Genomic DNA, 19840 nt, shown 5'->3' with positions numbered 1-19840 from the left:
TGCAGCCAAGTGGAAAATGACACGACTGTTATGCCATGCAATGTACTTTCGATTTTAGGAAAGAGGGAGCCGGCAGAGAGAGATCACTTTTACAACTTTAACTACAGATGGATGCGTCTTTTCATTTAGTCAGCACTCGTTCGCAAATAAATGATGGAAACCTTTCCTTAACTTTGTTGAAATGTCACATACTCCCGGAACAATACTGAACTTTAGGCATGCGTGGTTTTTTTTCCTCTGCGTTTACGATTTTTCCGAGTCCATAAAGTTTAGAAAATCTTCGGTTTTATTGCAATGACTGACCCGATCAAACCGATCGAGCTTGAGCTGACAAGAGAAGAACTTGTGAACAACAACAGATAGCTAAAATGAGACGACATTTACATTGGAAACCGAAAGTATTTGATGCATCACGAGTCTTTTGTTGAAAACAGCTGGCGTCCTGCAGCAATAACAATGACGTGGCAGATTAAATCTTGCCTCACGCAAGACAAGACAAGAGCAATAAAAAGACCTATGGTCTTTGTTTTTTTTCCTCGATTGTTCGTAATTCATATCCCATAGATCACAGTTAAGGTTGTTTTATTCCCCCCCCCCTGCCCCCACCACCCCTCAACCTTAATTCCCCACTCTACCCTTATCCCCTACCCTCGTCCTGCGCAGATGTTCTTTGTATTCGTCAAACAATCTGTGCGTTAGTTTCAGCAGACGTGCGTGACGAGCGATGGGAACGCCTGTCTGGGAAACTATTTATCTCCCAACAGCATGAGAGAACAGCTGGCTTTTCGTGACATTGGATTATCACGAGAGCAACCATAGAGTAAAATAAATTACACAGTCTCTCGGCCCATACAGGAGCAAAAAATAGACCAATGCTCTCTGCTTTTGCATCTTAAAACCTTTTGTCATTATTTTCTGCTTCGTTAATCATATCTCAGTTTTGAAAATGAATATTCTGAAGAGTATTTTTTCCCGTTGTTTCCTCCTACACAAACATTTTGGGCAAAGCGACGTACAATATACCATTCGTAGAGTCAACATTGTCTAGACACCAACATACCACCTCCTTTCCCCCGTGCCCTCGCTGAATATACATTGTCTTCGAAAAGGGACACCGCTTCCCAATTTGCTCGGTAACCTGAAAGTTACCTGTGAACATAAACAGACCGATTCTACATTTCGTAGGTTCGTACTCGGGGCCATTTGTTCTGACTGCACACGCATTGGTTACGACTATCACGAGAAAGCAAAATATACGATTAATTACAGTTACACTTGTTGACGATCTCTCTTTTATTCAATCATGTACAACGTGAAAAATAAGTATGTTTGCGATAAACCATACTGTTGTAGAGGCACTTTATACAAGGCTCTTTTATCATTTAATAAATATTTAAGATTTAGGTAAGCTTGGTTCAGAATAATTAGAGGAAACCGAGAGAAAAAAGAGAATTCAATCTGACTGACAACAAATCAATTACGATGATGATCACGATCGAATTTCTGACAGAGGTTTGTGATGTGTTACCAGACTTGAACTACATTAAAAGAAACGTGTGGTAGTCTGTAATGAGAATCCATATTTCAATACCACGAACTGAGAAGGGTAACATCCATCCTTATGAGGGGTATTTGTTCTCAAGTTAACCTTTATTAAAGCTTTTTACCAAACTTTTTTACTTTAAACCAATTAAGAGATGTTTCGTGAACGGGAATGGTCTGTCCATCCGTTTCTCAAATCGCAAACTTTATCTCGGAGATTACTCCAGGTAGAAAAAGCTCAACCGCACAATCGTGATGGTAACACCACGAAACATTTAATTGACACACAAAGATTGAAAACTCCGGAAATTGGAACCAAGCATTGCATGTGGCCAAAGCAACTGCTGTGTTGGACTGGCCAGACCACCATATCGGGATTGTCTCTTCCGTAGTCGATTCATGGGTGCGGCATCACGGCTTCATGGCGTGAACACGGTATCTGACGATTGTCGCCTATCATAGAAGCTTTTTGGTCAGAATCTCGTACACCATTCGGCGCCTGAAGTAAGGCATGTGCCTCTGATGAAAACACAACGTATCATTAAGTACTTGTGTTTTCTAAACGTCCATTTGTTGAAATACTTTGGAGCACGTTAATCTTAAGGGAACGATGTGAATGGCATAGAACCCTTAGCGTGTAAACAATTTCTTTCTAGCCTAAAAACAATCCAAGGCTACAACAGGATTTTAACCCATGACCACCGCGATACCGGTGCGTTGCTATGCCAACTGAGCTATGAAGAGTTGACACGTTAACAGCCGGGTAACTGTAGTTTCTATGTAGGTACCATACATATGGCGTAGATGAAAGAGTGAATATATGAGACATATATGAAACGTGGCAGAAACATATAATGAACGAAACTTTTCAGTAAGAAAAGTAATAGCTTAAAAATTGCTAACGTACTCAGCTGACAAAACTTCACGTTTCTCCTGCGGTTCATATGTGAGCCTTTCATAAGGTCACAAAGTAAACACAAAAAGTTGCATGGAATGTTGATAAGCGAAATGATTCGAAATCATACCTGATCAAAATCGAACTTCGCCCTCCTTGATAAATACTCTGCGTACTGAATAACAGAAGAGAAGGAGAATTCTCAATTGCCGGTGAAGTGATATAATTAAACTTTGTATATCATAAATTCATAACGAGTTCCTCTCCTGATATAAAATTTACATGTAAATATAACAGTAACCATACAACCAATCACGGCGCCAGAAAATGCTGTCCTAAGCCAATCAGAACTTAAGTCACAAAATCATTTAAGCGCGGAAAAGCGCGGGAAAACGTAGCTGATGGAAAGCATGGGAAAATATAACTAATCGAAAGCGCGGGAAATGTAACTAATTAAAAGCGCGGGAAATGTAACTGACTGAAAGCGCAAAAGAAACGTCAGTGGTCGAAAGCGCGGGAAAATGTAACTGATGGAAAGCGCGAGATAACATAACTAAAACAAAACACGGAAAAAAGTTTCTGGCGACAGGCGGGGCGGGGGGGTGGAATATCCTTTTGGAAAACCGCATGCACAGAATCTTGAAACAGCGTCTTCCGTGTCAATCCGAGTAGTTGTGTACATATCCTCTAAGATAGTAACAGTATTGTGAGAAGGAGAATGTTAGAGATGCTTTTTCCGACTGACCAAAGTAAGTAGTACCTTGCAAGCGAAAACTCCGCAATCGCACCCGTTCAGTTGTTCCGGTATATCCTATAGGACATGAGAAGGAAGGAAGACATAAGGGTTGAGAGCTCAACCATGATTGTATTAAAACAATCAGAAGGGCAAACAAAGACAAAAGCAGATAAAATATGACAGAGTACTTTTGGAGACGCTGTCTTCCAGCCCGTCATGTCAAACGGCACTTTCTTCTTGTCCATAGACTCACTGTTTAGGTAATCTCTGCGAAAAACACAAATGTTCGGGCTTAAAACATTTCTAAACACTCATTTTCTAGACGTGCGGCATGAAACTGTCGAGTTATCATGTGCTTATACAGTGTTTAGCAAGCTCCCGCGTGCGTCCATAACTTGATGGTTGCACCCACGTCAGACGAAGCGTTTCCCATTCCTTTTATGACAACATAAGGAGAAAACAATATTTTCATTGACACACACCTGCAATAAACATTCCACAATTTTCTGTGAGACGCAAGTTTAGCGCGTCAGATTTTCTCAAGGGAGGATTTGTCAAATAGAGCTTTCACAACATAAGAGTCTAGAACAAGACGGAAAATCTCACCTTAGTGCTGACAAGCACTGTGGGTTGGAGCCTTTCAGTGAGTCGTAGTATGAAATGCATTTTTTGTTGAAATCGATTGCCTGAGGTGGAAAGAGATCAAACGATAAGCTATCGGCGTAGATAGAAACTAGTCAGCTCCATTCTGAAACAATGAAGCCTCGTTAAACCACAGCCAGTTATCGCACAGCCGATCAGTTTGTCCAAGTTAAGTCGCAATTTCCCTAAAAGACTCCCTAAGTGACACCTCTGTTGTCCACAAAGGCGAGTCACTTTATCTGATTCCAAAAGAACCCAAATACACGACAAATGTCTGCACTAAAAAATATCAATAACAATTCGTCTGCGGTCCTGGTGAATCAATCAATCTTTATTTGTACTCCCTCTTGCTAAAAAAAATTGCAATGTTCAATGAAAATATGAAAAGTAAAAATTCGAGTACTAGCTGCCTGGGATAACCGTAGGAGCTGGCGGAGCCAGGCAGCCAGTTAACATTAGCATAAAATAGAAATAAAATACAGATCAGCAAGAAAACTGGAGCACAAATGCACACACAAGAAGAAAAAAAGAAGAGGAAAAACGCTATTTCTATGCTATGAAGGAAGTCTAAAATAGTTAAATTTATATATGAATACAAAACATTAATGCAAGAGCACACAATAGTTACGGCAACTAATAACAACTATATATCAAACTATAAAAGAAAGACTTGGAAAGGTGACAGAAATTAACAAAAGACTAATTAAAACAAACAAAGAACAGACAGGAGTCTGGAAGACGACAACCGCTGCTAACCCAAGCTAAAACAGAAGTAAGAACAGGCAGCGGTTGAAAAGTTCGGGACAAGACAGGTGTTTGTTTGTGACACCTGACTGGCAAGAAAAATGACACCTTCAATCTGATTGGCTGTGAAAACAGCACGCCAGACTCTAGGCTGTGTTCTTATTGGTCGGAGCTTACGACACGTCATAATCTTCAAGCAAAAGAAAACATTCGCTTTGCGCTAAAACGGAGATGCTAGAGAGAGAGAGTGCTGTTATGGCGGTGCAGATGCCTTGATACACTAACAAGAAACAGAAGGAAATCCTGAATGATGAAAAAACAAACAAACAAACAAACTCTCACCGCCAAACACCAGTGCATTCCTAAATGGACAGGAACAAGAACCAAATCCATGGCAAAGATATCCACCTGCACAAATAAAAATAATAATAATATTAATAATAATAATAATAATAATAATAATAACAACAACAACAACAACAACAATAATAATAATAATAATAATAATAATAATAATCAAAAACAGGCTTGCTGAAAAAAATTAACGATGTTTGGCTTTTTACAATGTTCAAGTAGTATGAATATATACACATAAGGTAAAACTACCAAACAGAAACAACACAATCCAGAGTAACCTGTTCTACGATAGGCAAATGCTCGCAGCACCAAACTACCAGGCGCTCAACTATTAATAGGGCGCGAGTTGGAGAGGCGCGCGAGAGTGAGAGAGCGCGGCCGCACAGCTTCAACTCGCTCCTCATTATTACTCGAGAACGGCTTGTACAACGTAACTGAAAATATTTCGATTCTTATCGACTTATCAACGAGTCGCACGCAGGACGAGAACACCGGAACACCATGAATGGCTGTGGTCTAGTGACAAAATGTACGTGGCCATTCTTCATATTTCTACAAACCGGGTGATGGTGAAATGAAGGGCTCTTATAACTTTCACAATATGTTGCACCGCTGTACCATTCCAACTAAAATCCTACGATTTTAGACTCGTTTTGCTCTCTTTCTGTCGAGTTTCCCTGCAAATTTCTCGGCAGACCAAGAAGCAACAACCACACGGATAACTTATCCGCAAATTTAGATTAACATTAAAGGAGCTCAGTCACGGTATTTTGAGTTATTTTGGCCACATACAAAATTACCTTTAAATGATAGAAAACCTGAAAATAACAGTTTAATAAGATAGAAAAACACCAAAGAGATAATGATAAACCATAAAGGAACAAGGATGGCTAAGGATGGAGAAGATTAACACGGATTACAAACGACGAATTTGAAAAATTGAGGCTAAACTTTTCAATATGCGCAAACCGTGACTGAGCTCCTTTAAGATGATGATATTCAATCAAAAGGTATATAGTGACATTGACAAGAACAGTTATTTCTGGTTGTCAAGCAACAATTGTCCTTAACAAACAACGAGGTCGCTGCGTTAAGCCCCGACCAAACGATCGCAACATTTCAACGCAACATCGTTTGGCCAGCCTGTTGCGACGTGTTGCGACATGCTGTGTGTTGTCGGTTCAAGTTTGAAAGTGGTCAAATTTAAGTCCACAGCACCCAATTGTCACAATACGTCGCAACAGGCTGGCCAAACGCGCGCAACATGTAGTATGTTGCTTCCAACAATATTTCGATATGTTGCTTTGAAATGTTGCGATCGTTTGGTCCTTGCTTTACAATTCACAGAACGACGATGAATGAAACAAAGCCAAGGAGTGATATAAGACAAACCTACTTACCTTCTTAGTCCAACGTTTAAGGCTTGCATATCCTGATTTGACGAGTTTGGGATAAAAGAATGAATTGAAAGCATGGACTTTTACTTTCCCTTCCTGGTTACTCCTTTCCACGAGAAGGTTAAAGAAGAAGTTGATTATCTGCGCAACAGAAGAGAAAATCAAGCAACAAAGTAATTCATCACCTGGTGCTATTTACAAAAAGCCAAAACCACGATTTTCTTCCAGGGCTGGGGACTGATATTTTAACACCCTGGCTAACGGGCTACTGTTATGTTAGATTTTGCCAGCCATAACAATTTTTACCTAGCCAGATTTCCTACTAGTCAGCCAATAGTTTATCATGAACCTATATTCCCGATATAAATCCACATTTTTTACTTACAGATCCACTCTTTGAAACCCTGGAAAGTTCATTTATAATAAACATAGATATATCAGAGTTAAGTTAAGCTAACTTGCAGAACAGACAGTTAAGCAGAATAGAGTGCGGAGCCCAATACGCGAGCGCTAAGCGTGAGGGCGAGCAGGGAGTTTGAGGAAGAGGTGTCTCGCTCCGCGCTTGCTGTCCCGGCACTCTGCGTCTTTGTATCGCGGTTCGCGCTCCACCCCACTGTACCACTTGTTCCGAAGGCTACTATAAAGCCTTGTTTTCTTTTCATCTTCCTGGGCCTTCGTCAGGACTAGCGTTCAGTTAGTTGGGGTACAGCGAGAAAAAAATGGCGGAGCGAAATAAAGGAGAGAGAGACTTAGTGCGAGGAGCGACAATATTTTTTCGTGCGCCATTTTTCGCGCTGTGCCCCAACTAACTGAACGCCTGGAGGAGACTTGGGAATATCATGAGCATCATTTCGAAAACTCTGAAGCAAAATAGTACTAGTGAACTGAAGCGATCAATTCATGAGTTAAGCATCTATACGGAGCACTGAAAGTCTCATTAAATAATTATAATTTGTACTCCCTTCTACAATTCACTATTAATGTCTCAATGCTCTTGTGTGAGCGAAGATACTTGCTGATTAAATTAGAAACGTCGGTTTTGACCAAAAAAAGAAAAAATCAAAATCGCTATGCCCCTTATAGCGCCCCTTTAAATCACATAGCACCAGAACACACTGCATGTACCTCATCATTGAGCCAGTTCAGGTTACTAAGAGTTGCCAAGTCACTTCGTTTCAGAGTCACGCGGAAGCCTTCAACAAGAGGATCTTCAGAGTACCCTGGAGCCAAGGCAGAATCCACCTGAAGGAAAAGCAACCCATACCAAAAGATCAGATGACTGACGCGATCTGTCTGTTAATTTGATTAACATGCCAACAAGATCACCGAATTTCTTTACTTTATTTGGTTGGCACATGCGAATAAATAGATCGGGTTTTAGTTAAATCCTCATGGACACATTCAAAAACTTATCCCCCTTTTTAAGCAAAAAGATAAAAAATAAATGATAACAATTTACCAATCAAAACCCGCGAGCACATCACGTTATCATGACCTCCCGTTGCTTAACATAAAATCATTTTATCTCCTGAAGACCGCAACCAGAGTCTGCAGGGTTCACTGTGACTCACCATTCTCTCCATTTCATTTGTGAGTGGTACAAACGAATCTGTACCTTCTTCGACTTCTTCCTCTCCCTGGAAGAGCAAGATCACACTCTAATGAAGACATACACATAATATACTTTACCTGGACGCACACTTAGCTATGGTAACGGTGCGTCCCATAGACTAGATAAGCAGAGTCTATACAACGTAGCAGCTAGTTAACAGGTGCGCCAAGAAAACAAAATAACAAGTAAAAAACGTACATTTGGGAATAAATATTACACTAAATGAACTAAGATTATATAACTGCTATAAACTATCTAAAAATGTACCGTTGAAAGGAATGTGACAATTACTTCAAGTTATTTGAGTCCATTTTGTTACATACAAACTAACCTTAAGATCGTCAGGAACCGTTACTGCAAGTTCGAAACAACAGAGAAACACCGCCCTCATTTTGATATTGTATTCAGCACTAGACAAGAACGATTTTTTCTTTGTCCTTCACTGGTTTAGTACACGGCAAAAGATAACTAAAGCAATTTTTTCGCAGGATAGTCAATACCTCTGTTTCCTCCTCTTCGTCAAATCCTTGTTTCACTCTCCTTAATCTATGTTGGATCTTAATTCCAAAAAAACAACAACAACAATTATAATGAATAATGAATAAAACAGTTGTCTACAGTAAAACCTAACACAAAGTTGCCATTACCATTTGTCCTTTATCCAGGCACATCTCTCTTTTTGCAACACTCACCCCTTACCTTGTGAGATTTACTGAACCGACAGTTTTGGAAAACATCACGAACAAGTAATTACTAGGAGAAAAGCCGGTGCATTCGGTACTACGATCTTTTGCAGTAGGTATCTGGAAGACATTTCAAACCCCACACGGTAAAAGGAATTAGAGGGAAGTGTATTTAACTACCTACACAGCAAAATTAATATTACGCTGGTTGAACACTTCGTGATTTCCGTCTCGCATTAAATAAAGAGTTGGCAATTAAAATTTGTCTCAATTACACTGTGATAATAACAGCAATTAAAATACGACCGACCGACCGACCGACCGACCAATACTACAAACATGTGCCGTGAAATAACTCTCTCACACTTCATCCTCACGTGATCAACATAAATAGAAAGTTGCTAAGATCGATAGCGACATGATTAACTGTTACAAGGGCTAAACAATTATTTGAAGGATAGTTAGTACAAAACACTTCAAAAATATGCACGGATGCTTGCCCTTGGACACTAGCTGTTCCGAACAGTTGTTCCTGACATATGCGTCCCGTATTCGTAAACAGTCTATTTTTGCGCCAACTAAGTTAAAGAATGTTCTTATGCCACATGTACACGCACTGTACCTTTTCTTTGAGCGCTTGAGTATCTTCTTCTCGCTAGAAAAGCAATAGAAAATACAATGCTAGTAAGATAATATGATGAACGTTGTGAGCCTTGTAATAATGAACAGGTAGTAAGGCAACCTCAATCTGGCAGTGAAATCAGTCAAACTTCCGCCGTTCAAGTACATTTATTGTCTGCCATACTACCTTTTGTTTTAATGCCTGCAATTTCTTCTCCTCCTTTGAAATCTCCCTTTGCCTCGATAAACTTTCATCTGACAGAAGATCTCGCCTATAGAGAGAATGATAAACGTACAGGAATTAGGTATCAATTAAGTTGTAGAACTTAATAAAGTATACGTGATACCTCACACTACCGAGGTCCAGATAACAGCAATGATTTTCCTCCAAAATTTAAACAGGGTTGCACAAATACAAATATGCAAATATCAATATGGGAACAAGTGCCATTTTGGCAAATCTTCATCGAAGCACTCGTAAAGTATCTTTTTTTTATCCTGTAATCAAAATAGTGAGTGCTAGAGAGTTATACGAAAGTTGTCACGCCATCGTGATGTAATCAGTCGCTTAGCAACTTCCACATAAAACTTGCGGGCTCAGTCAAGTCACGGGGACTGGAACTCGTTGGCTGTCTACCATTTCATATCCAACGCGCGCTCGTGGAACAATTGTCAATTAGCTAACGATCGTGAAAAAATTTGACAATAACTTTAAAATAACACACTTCCAGGATACAAATACAATGAGTCCTATGTACTAACCACTTTCTGGTCCAATCCTCATCAAAGGGATTGCACACAGCAGGCGTGTCCAGTGTCCTACTAAAACACAAATTAGACATTCCAGCTTCCAGCGGTTTACAGAAAATTGCCAGAATTTAGGAACTTTGCACAGCTCCACAACAAAAGCTAGGAAAGAATTGCAACTGCATATAATTCATTGTAGGCCACCGATATAGTCACCCTGCAGTTTGCTTGCAGTTAGCATTTATTTGAGGCTGCAGCATTTATGGGGCGATGGGCAAGGTGACTATATGTTTGCTACCATGAGATTCTTGTCATGACAAGAGGTAAGCATGCATTCACATTTTTTGGGATATTCTCTCTCGAGAAAGTTACACAGGTTATGTTGATATTCACATCACAGATGTCCACATTGCCCTTGCATGGTCAGTAAGTCATTGTTAAGCTACGGAAACTGTCTACAGTCTTGCAAAGCACTGAATAACCATATTTAAATGTCCATGTGGCTGTGAACTGAAACATTGCTTCATTGCTTCATTGACGGTTTGTTGAAAAGATAACTAGAATTTTAATCCCGTTCAATGCCGTGGAGTATCGCCATATTTAAGCCAACTTGGCCTGTCACCTCAGGAGATATTCCACGTGATTTTTCAAGACAATTGTTAAATACAGCACATCACAGCTCTAGTCACATCTCAAACATTATCCATGGGACAGAATTTCATTGCACTGGATTCTTGTACATGTACATCACAACTGCTGTTTTTCCTTATATCTACATCAACCAGGTGATATATCAAACATGACAGACTGTTTCATTGCACTTCAAAACACAGTTGCTGAACAGAGTTGAAAAAAGATGGACGACAAACTTTGAGCAGCTTGGAAATGTCTTGGGGCGCTGTGGTTGTACAATCACAAAACTTATATCACGCCACTCAATTTTTCCTTTGCTTCCTGTTTTTAAACGTACCTTGATCGATAACTACTGCTTGGAGGTGACACTTCAATGGGACCTAAAATGGCAAAATAGCGTAACTACACAGTTACATTACTAATAATATACATGAAAACATTATTCGATTCTGATTAGCTGCGAGGAATGCAGTTCAAGTGTAACACCAGTGCAAAAGTGTAACACCAGTGCAAATTACACATCGTAATTCTAGGTTATGATTGGCTGAAAGAAAATAGGAAATTTTCTAAGTCAATGATATCACATAAAATGATGGTGAAAATTTAGTCCAGAAACTTTGAAAAAAGTTTCCTCGAATGAGAAAAAATGGTTTCAAGAAAGATCTTCCCTCATTTCCTCCATGCAAATGTTTTCATGTTTATGTTATTAATAAGTAATCATATGGTTTTTCTCGTTGAATTTGGAATTAATTAACACTTATGAGTTTTTTTAAAAGCTCTGCCAGGGTGGCTCATGCAATTTCAGCTTTTTGAAAAACTCACTCATGCAAATTAATTCCAAATTGTACTCACAACCATATGATTACCTAGACAAAACATACAGTGGAATCTGGTTAAGATGGACACCAGAAGTGTCTGTATTATCCGGATGTTTGTATTATAATCAAACAAGTTGATGTAGGAGAAAAGGTTGCACAGGTTCAGTATCATGTAAGCGCCTTACCCAATTCCACACTACACTCTACAGTGAATGCCTTGCCTTATCAAATAACCAATCAGAAGAAGAGAATTCTCCAAGCTGTGGGACTCTGTAATTAATACTGTAGCTCTCCAGCATGGAAGTTTTATGCAAGTCCACTATTGTACAGCCTCCTATGCAGAGGTTCTTAAGGCTTGCTACTGACGCCTCCCATAGGAGCTTAGCTATTGTACTATAACATTGTGCTACAATGCCTCTTTCATCACTCCATGGAACCCTACAGTCATTTTACTAACCTGGCCTTGAGTACAAACTAACATCTGAGGTAGCCTGGCGGGATCTGTTGACAGATCTCCTTGGTGATGCCATTACCCTCAGCCTGGTTGATGACTGGGGAGCGGACGCTGGGACTGTGAATGACACAGAGGGTGGTAGCAAGCTGGATCTCGGTGACAACAGACTTCCATTTTCTGACCTGTTTGATTACAACAGAGATGTGCAATCACAATGAAAGACAATTTTCTACACTAAAACTAAAATTGCACACTAAAATTTTGCTTTAACCATACGTTCAGATCCTTGATTTTGCCATGCACAAAAGATTCTGAGATACATGTACGACACGTAAACATACGACTACAAAGTGATCACAGTGGTGATACCCCACAACTGTACTTCTGAGCTATGAAGCAAATGGAAGCAGCAGACACTGACAGTCATTATGGTATGCTATAATTATGTAACTAGGACTTACACGGTTGTATTTAACTCTTTCATTTCCAAGATTACAAGACAAATTCTCCCCATAAAGCACAGCACATTTTTGCTGTCTGACAAAATGGTCGTACCGCACAATGTAGAGTTGTTATACATGTACATGAACAAAATATCTCCAGGTTTATCCCAGAACATTTCAACCCTTGCAACCCTGTATTTTTTTTCCTCCCCTCAAAAAAAAACATTTTTTCTTAGTACATACACACATGGCTACTTTGCATATCTAGCACTTAATATTTATTATTTTTGGACAGCTAGTACTCCTGTTGATTTTTTCAATTACATGTATTTTTTTTTCTTTAAGTAATACATGTGTCCATTTACACACAACAAAATGCCAAAACACCAATGAAACTACTAACGAGTACATCTAGCAGTGGGGATTCTCCACTGTTAGATGTAATTGACATGGTAATAAAGTCATTATTATCATTAGTATTATTATTATTACTATTATTATTATTATTATTATTAATGACACAAATAATTCATTAGTTAAACTTATTAGTTAGGTACTGTACATTTAAAGCTGTGGTCAGTTCTTGCTGTTGTTGTTTTCCTCCTTTGTCAAAGCAATTTTCAAAGTTCCAATTCAATTAGTACCTTTTTCAGGACTTACAAGTACAAAATGTACACACTCTAAAAGTTGTTGAGTTCTAGTATGCTACATGAGCAAATAAATCATTTGCATGATCTACCTTCCATGTGACCTTGTCTTGGTAAGAAAATCAGTGTCAACTTGTAATGGTTCAGCCACAGTTCTGTTCCAAGATGTTCCAACACTTTCAGGTGTCTGTATGGTGGTGAACTGCGCCACTAACTGTTTGTATCTGTCTCGTTCATCCAGGCGAACAACCTTGATTGTGAGAAAAACAGTCCAATTAACAAAGGCAAGGGTTGTCCACTGGTACATGTAAACTGCACACTCTGTAAGGCAGCCAGACTAATATCTTTTCCACTATTAATATTTTGCGTAAAAAATTATGAGGCTGTATCTTGACAAAAATTTGAGACAACTGCACCCATGAAATTTGAATAGAATTCTCCATGAATTTTTAAACCAACATGAAAGCCTCTTAAGGAAACCTTCCATTACTTTATTTTCATGGTATAAGTACGTGCTGAAGTCTCACTCAACATTGTGCCTTCACGTGCAAGCGCATGTACAGCAGACACAAATACCATAACATATCCACTTGAAGGATGCTAACTACATGTACATGTATGTGTGAAATCCAGTAAGCATATCCAATACTCAAAACTAAGCAACAGATGTGTTCCTGTTTCTTGAATGAAGACAAAAGTTGGTGCATTGCTGTACACAACCACACCCCGATTATCCTAGGGTATTCAACAATTTACAAAGTAAATTCTAATGACAAGCCACCATCATTCATCTCTCAGAATAGGAACAACCAAAAAGCTGATATACTGTACTGCACTGTACACAGTCACTACACTGAAAAAAGCTTTTTGAGCAAAATTAAGGCTAAGGCCCCCTATCAAATATTTGTGACCTCTCACGTGAAAACATTTCTTACGGCTAACTGTTTTGAACTGGATAGCATTTTGTGAGTAGGTTGTCAGCCATTTGAACGGGTTGCAATGCCATTCAAACAACTTGGGCTATCTGTTTTTTTTTTTTTTTTAACAAAAAAAAACATCAGCCGCTCAAACAGCTCAAGCCATTTGTTCAAAAACAGTATTTTACCCTCTCTGCTGTGCTTATGAATCTGTCTCTGTCACCAGGGGATTTCTTGGCTGCAGCACTGTGGATCTGACTCTTTGGTCTTGGTACAGATCGGCCATTGGATTGAGGTCGTGGAGAGCTACGACCCTTGGTGCTTCCAATCTTGTACTGCATGACTTTGTAGGATGTACTTGTACTGCCAGAAGTGTCTTCATATCTAGATGCTGGTTGGATAATTACTTTACATTCAATAACAACACAAAAAAGGTCCAAAAGTTGACACTAAACACAGAAAAATTATTTCATCTTCCCTGATATGTTTTATTAAAGTACACCTTAAAAATGTTCTGCTTAGTTTACATAGGTGTACATGAATCAGAAGCCTGTGAACAGGCTCCCAGTGAGGATGAAAACATTCAGCTTGCGTGAAGAGAGCCAAGCGTTGTATCCTTCCCAGGCTAGATAATCAGGCCAAATAATCCAATCGGGTTTGTCAGTGTCCTGTCTGGCCCAGATAATCCAATTGGGAGCCTGTTCACAGTAATTACGATAATCCTTACTATTCAGGGCATCTGACAGGATGTGGTGGTGTGGATCCGTATAATTCCCTAACATCCATATCCTCCGCATAATCAGACCTTTAATTTCTGCATAAACCAGTTAGTGTTTCATATTAGTAACGAAGCAGCTGCTTACCATCCCCACAAGTTAAAATTCCGAGGAGATTTATTATGTTGAATTCTTTTTCTCTTTCACGAAAAAAAAAAATTTTGTTCGTGATGACTTTTCAACCTTGAGGCGTTCCATCCATCTTTTGGCAAATAGCCTGGAAACTACTGTAGTTTTTCATCATTCACTGCAATACCTGGTTACTAAGTTACGGACATTCCAAGAACGCAACAACAAATTTTTCACCCAAAATATTCTACATTGTGTATTCAAACCTGTGTTAAATGAAGAAATACCTGTCAACAAATACTAGAAACAGATCAAGCATGTGTCAAAGTTGGCAGGCATGATGTTTAATAAGTAGATTAAATTCTGGGTAAGACTTTGAAGTGCTTTTTGTTTCACTGTTGTTTGGTAAATTGGAAAGGCTTTCTTATCAATTTTGTAAACTGTTCAAGTTTCCTCATAATCCAGTGTGTTTTCTGCATAATAATATGCCAGAAAAACTTAATCGATTCTGATTGGCTGAGAGCAGTGCAGTTCAAGTGTAACATCAGTGCAAAAAGCGTAACACCAGTGCAAATTACACATCGTAAAATTTTCTGGAATATGATTGGCTGAAAGACAACAGGAAATTTTTTAGCCAATGATATCATGTAAAATGATGATGAAAATTTTGTGCAGAAACTTTGAGAAAAGTTTTCTCAAATGAGAAAAAATGGCTTCAAGAAAGATCTTCCAGCATTTCCTCCAAGCGTATTTTTTCATGTTTATATTATTTATAAGTAATCATATGGTTTTTCCTGTTCAATTTGGAATTACTTTGCACAAGTGAGTTTTTAAAAAAGCTGAAATTGCACTTGCCGAAGCGGCTTGTGCAATTTCAGCTTTTTGAAAAACTCACTTGTGCAAATTAATTCCAAACTGAACTCGAAACCGAATGACGACCTATACTAATCAAAACATTTTTCCGCACTTTCCCCCTAGAAATTTCTGCACAAGTTAACTTGTCCTTTTTTTTCCACACCCTGTCAGATGGCATGACTATTATGGACAGCATGACAAAATAGAGAGCATTGCCTGTACCTGTCCTCTGTTTTGAAAACCAAATGAAAGGGTGATCCAGGGTATCGTACACCTCCTTTTAGATAAATCACTGCAGTTTTAGATATCTTTTTCTTGTTGATATTTTCTTTTTGTTGCATTGTTGTTTTTGTTGTTGCATGAACTACTGTACGGTCATCATAAACAGAATTGTTTCAACCTTGACGTGATATCAAAAAGATGAGTATAATCCCTTCCAAAACTGTATTTTCACTTATTACACACTGAATCTCACACTTCTTTGAGGTCAAACACATACATGTGCTAATTAAAGTTTGATTTTCACAAATCCTGTTGCAAAACTTGCAAAAAGGAAAAAAGTTGACAATAGACTTACGATCATAGACTCTTCCTGAACTTTCCGTCACACTCTTACTTTGCCTTGTGGATGTCAGTAACCCCTTTCTGTTTGATTTATTGCAAGATCTTGCTGGTGTTGAGGTTTCTGGTCCTCTGCTCTTGTTCAGTGGTCTCCTTGTTAAACCAGGACTTCCTTGATGTCGCCACTCATTAGTTAGAGCGCTCTATAAAGAAAGATGATTTCTCGTCATGCTATTTTTTGTTTTTTGTTTTTTAATTATGCTTGTATAGCTACAGTGCTAGGTCAGAGCACCTCCCAAACTACAACGTAACAAGTGACACCACATTCATACATGTACACTCACACTAGTTGATCTTGTACTTGTAGAACATCTAATTTTCTCCATTTCATCCTCAGCATCATTCAGATCTCTCCTCAAGGAAGATTTGCCATCGTCTAGAGTTTCTCCCTTGACCACGTACTGCCAGAAGTACCTACCAGACCATGATTTGACTTTCTTGACGAAATCACTAAAACTCTGGATAGGGCTGTTGCTACTGCTTTCATGGGCAGCTGAATAAGAAGACAGATCAAAGAAGTTAAATAATAGATTACTTAGCTCTTATTAACCAAGCTGGAGGTCTGTATGGGAGAACCTTGACCGAGGTCGTGAGTATAGACCGAACGCAGTGAGGTCTGTACACACGACTGAGGTCAAGATTCTCCCATACAGACCAACTTAGCTTGGTTAATAAGATGTTTATTATATGGCAAAGAAGAAAACTGTAATTCATTTAATGTAACTGGTTTGCTGATATTTTGCTTGCGAACAACGATGAGCTTAACTTAAACCTGCTGAAATTTGCTTGTCCTCTTTACTTTTTTTTTGTCATCAGGCTATTTGGCACTTCCATAAATGATTGAGAAGAAAATAAAATAAAATGGTGAACATTTTTGTATTTTAGTTTGCTACTTTTTCAACGCAAAATGAAACCGGTCTAGATACCAGTCTAGATGGGAAAATCTAGACCGCGGTCAACATCCATTTCAGCCAATCAAATTCATGAATTCGGTAGTTCCCGGTCCTTGTGAGACAGTTATATAATAAATTGTATTAATACTTTCTTGAATAAAGGTGGCTTAAGGTGGTTCACTATGGTTTTATGACTCTACACTGTATGTACTCATCATGAAAATGTTTTAGAAATCTGCATGCACTCAGAGGAAAAGGTCAGAGTTTTTTGTTATTTCATGGTGTCAGCATGACTGCAAAAAGCAATATTGACCGTGAATTTTCTCGAATTTCCCTGTAAAATTTGGCAGACTGGTGCATAATACCCCATGTATTTTACTTCATTCAGGAAAATCTACCATACCAGGTGGTAATATTGAATGTTCAGCAGTTTCTCTCCCACATCTCTGAACATTTTACTTAACAATAAACTAAATACATGTAGTTGAGCTCTTTTACACCCTCAAAACTTTTCTAAGCCATGCTCTTGATTGAGGGCCCTTCCTCCAACAAATTCATACACATGCATGTTAAGTACCCCTTCACAACGCGTTTCATTAAAAACCAAGCACCAGGCAAATTGAACAGCTGTGAGGATGATTTTGGCTGCTTGGTTTGACCCTCTGGAGGAAAGTTATAATTAATTTTTCCACCGGCATGCAAAACTTCTTCGACATGAACTTTTTATAAGAAAACTTTCCTCTAGATGGTGAAACTTGTGCTTGATCCTTATTGAGCCCCTTAAATTGTAGGGCCTCAATATGTATGCATGCCAGAGATGTACTGTAGCTGAGAAAAACTAAGCATGCTCATGACTAATCAATAATAATTTATCAGCCACTCTCAGCATTCTTAGACTGTGCTGTGACCTCAAAAACTACCCACTACAGTACTTTGTTTTCACATGAAATCTTAGCCAGAGATGAACTCTCTTTCAGCCAGGGAAATTAAGCAGTAACCTACCAGCTCTTAGCCACATCACTTGTATCTACTGTAACATGCAAACTGTCAAAACTCACCTCCCTCAATATTCCTTAACCTCTTTGCTGGTGGTGTCTAGAGTTGAAAATCAAAGAAGTATTGTCTAAATATAATCTAGGTTAAGTTAAACGTGGAACAACTGCTGGTCAAAGGTGTCCCTCCTTGATGCTGGCCGGTAACTTCTATTTTGGCCGAACACACATGCACAAGTGAATCTGTTTCCACAGTTACAAATTAGGACTTAAAATCAATCTCCTAAAATAATGCTCAACATTTCTCCCAACAACAAGGACAAATGATGCAAATCCCCAAACATACATGTATTTGGCAAATAAGGTGACAAATCCCCCACTATAGCCCCACATAATCCCGGTGAGGGTTGATTTTGAGGGGATTTCAGGGTTTGCCTCATGCATAATACTCTAGAAAATTCTCGAGGGGACTAGTCATGGCTGGTCATGCTTGCCAAAAAAGAAAGAAAATGGGGGATGTGGAAATCTTGTGTCAAATTCCCTCCATGGTTGAATATTTACTGGCAGAAACCACCAAATGTACTAGCTGATAATCATTTGAAATAATTAATAATTATTTACATGTAGTTCGAATACAGTATATGAACCAACCTGAAGAACATCAGTTATAACAACATCTTCGTCCTCCCTTCAAAAGGCACAATGCGGATACAAAAGTAAATTAGAAAATAAAATAAGATAAGCTATATAATCAAACTTTAAGATTGATATACATTGCAGGCTTTAAAAGTTGGTCGCAAGCTTGGTTGTGATAACAGATTATCAGTAGCTTTCACTCTGTGTCAAAATTCAGTAGAATTTATCAGCGACATTAGTAAACAAATCGCACTTCGCAACCAAAGTTTAATTGAACTGATAAGGTACTAGTCTTAACGCTTGAGTGCCAAGTCGAACTCTACATGCAAGCTTGTCACATCGACTTTGAATGTTCAAAGAGTGTTCTGGCATGAAGCACAATTTTTTTCGCAGAATCGCACCATATAAATACACATCGTCGAACAGAATGCTACAGAATACCTTTCTCTTCGACGTTTGTCTCCTGGTTTCCTTCCAGAGAGAGAATAAGAGCGAATATTGTCGTAAAAAGACGATAAAGATGCCAACATGGTCGCCCTCACGAATTTACCGCCACAAGATTACCACTGGCCAAATGCAGGCGAGTGTGACGTCACCCATGGCAGACGGTACGCGATGTTGCGAACTACATCAAACATTTCATCCCATTTTAAAACTTTTCGGTATGGACCGTCGCAAGAGTGAGAGAAACAGCGTTTTTAACTGCAATAAGAACGTTTTTAACGCTCGTTAGTCGGTTAATAAGGAATGATTATGATGTATAATTGAGTTTCGTGACGTCATAGGCTGTACTTTCCGTTGCAGGCTAGGACTTGCTCTCTCATGCTTGGTTAGGCATGAGCAAGTTTCGTCATAGTTTCCAAGCTTTCAGCGCAAGAGTCGAGCGCTTTAATTTCTGAGTGTCTTCGCGCATTGTTTCTGGTTGGATGTTGATCACTTTATGTGAAGCCTCAATTAAATTCTTTTGGCGATTTTCAAGACGATTTCCAAAGTTAATTTTAGTTATGGAACTTCGGGCATCAATACGAGACAAGGAAGATCAGCTGTAACAGTTACTTCATCATTTTGTTTTATTATAATTATGAAGGACACGTACAACGCTATGTATTT

At 38.8% G+C, this 19840-nt stretch overlaps 1 protein-coding gene across 2 annotated transcripts; it reads right to left on the bottom strand.

The window, feature by feature from the left end:
- Nucleotides 1-1281: 1281 nt before the first annotated feature.
- On the bottom strand, nt 1282-19470 carry LOC145488570 (uncharacterized). Of its 2 annotated transcripts, none has more exons than XM_081467457.1 (22): nt 19172-19470; nt 18746-18782; nt 18161-18197; nt 16494-16702; nt 16166-16352; nt 14077-14279; nt 13064-13221; nt 11885-12063; nt 10947-10989; nt 9992-10051; nt 9417-9501; nt 9231-9263; nt 8426-8482; nt 7885-7950; nt 7439-7555; nt 6317-6454; nt 4902-4967; nt 3780-3859; nt 3362-3440; nt 3198-3248; nt 2568-2612; nt 1282-2061 (listed from the first exon to the last, which is right to left on the bottom strand). In XM_081467457.1, the coding sequence occupies exons 1-22, from the start codon at nt 19258-19260 to the stop codon at nt 1999-2001; spliced, it is 2082 nt and encodes a 693-aa protein (XP_081323583.1). In that variant the 5' UTR covers nt 19261-19470; the 3' UTR covers nt 1282-1998. The 2 variants fall into 2 exon arrangements, with proteins under 2 accessions (XP_081323583.1, XP_081323584.1); XM_081467458.1 differs by having other exon boundaries at nt 9992-10048.
- Between the last annotated feature and the right edge of the window lie 370 nt (nt 19471-19840).

The sequence above is a fragment of the Orbicella franksi genome, chromosome 5 (genome assembly GCF_964199315.1).
Source record: "Orbicella franksi chromosome 5, jaOrbFran1.1, whole genome shotgun sequence".
Lineage (NCBI taxonomy): Eukaryota > Metazoa > Cnidaria > Anthozoa > Scleractinia > Merulinidae > Orbicella > Orbicella franksi.
The sequence above is the reverse complement of the archived record's forward strand: the minus strand, read 5'-3'. Positions and strand labels throughout refer to the sequence as shown.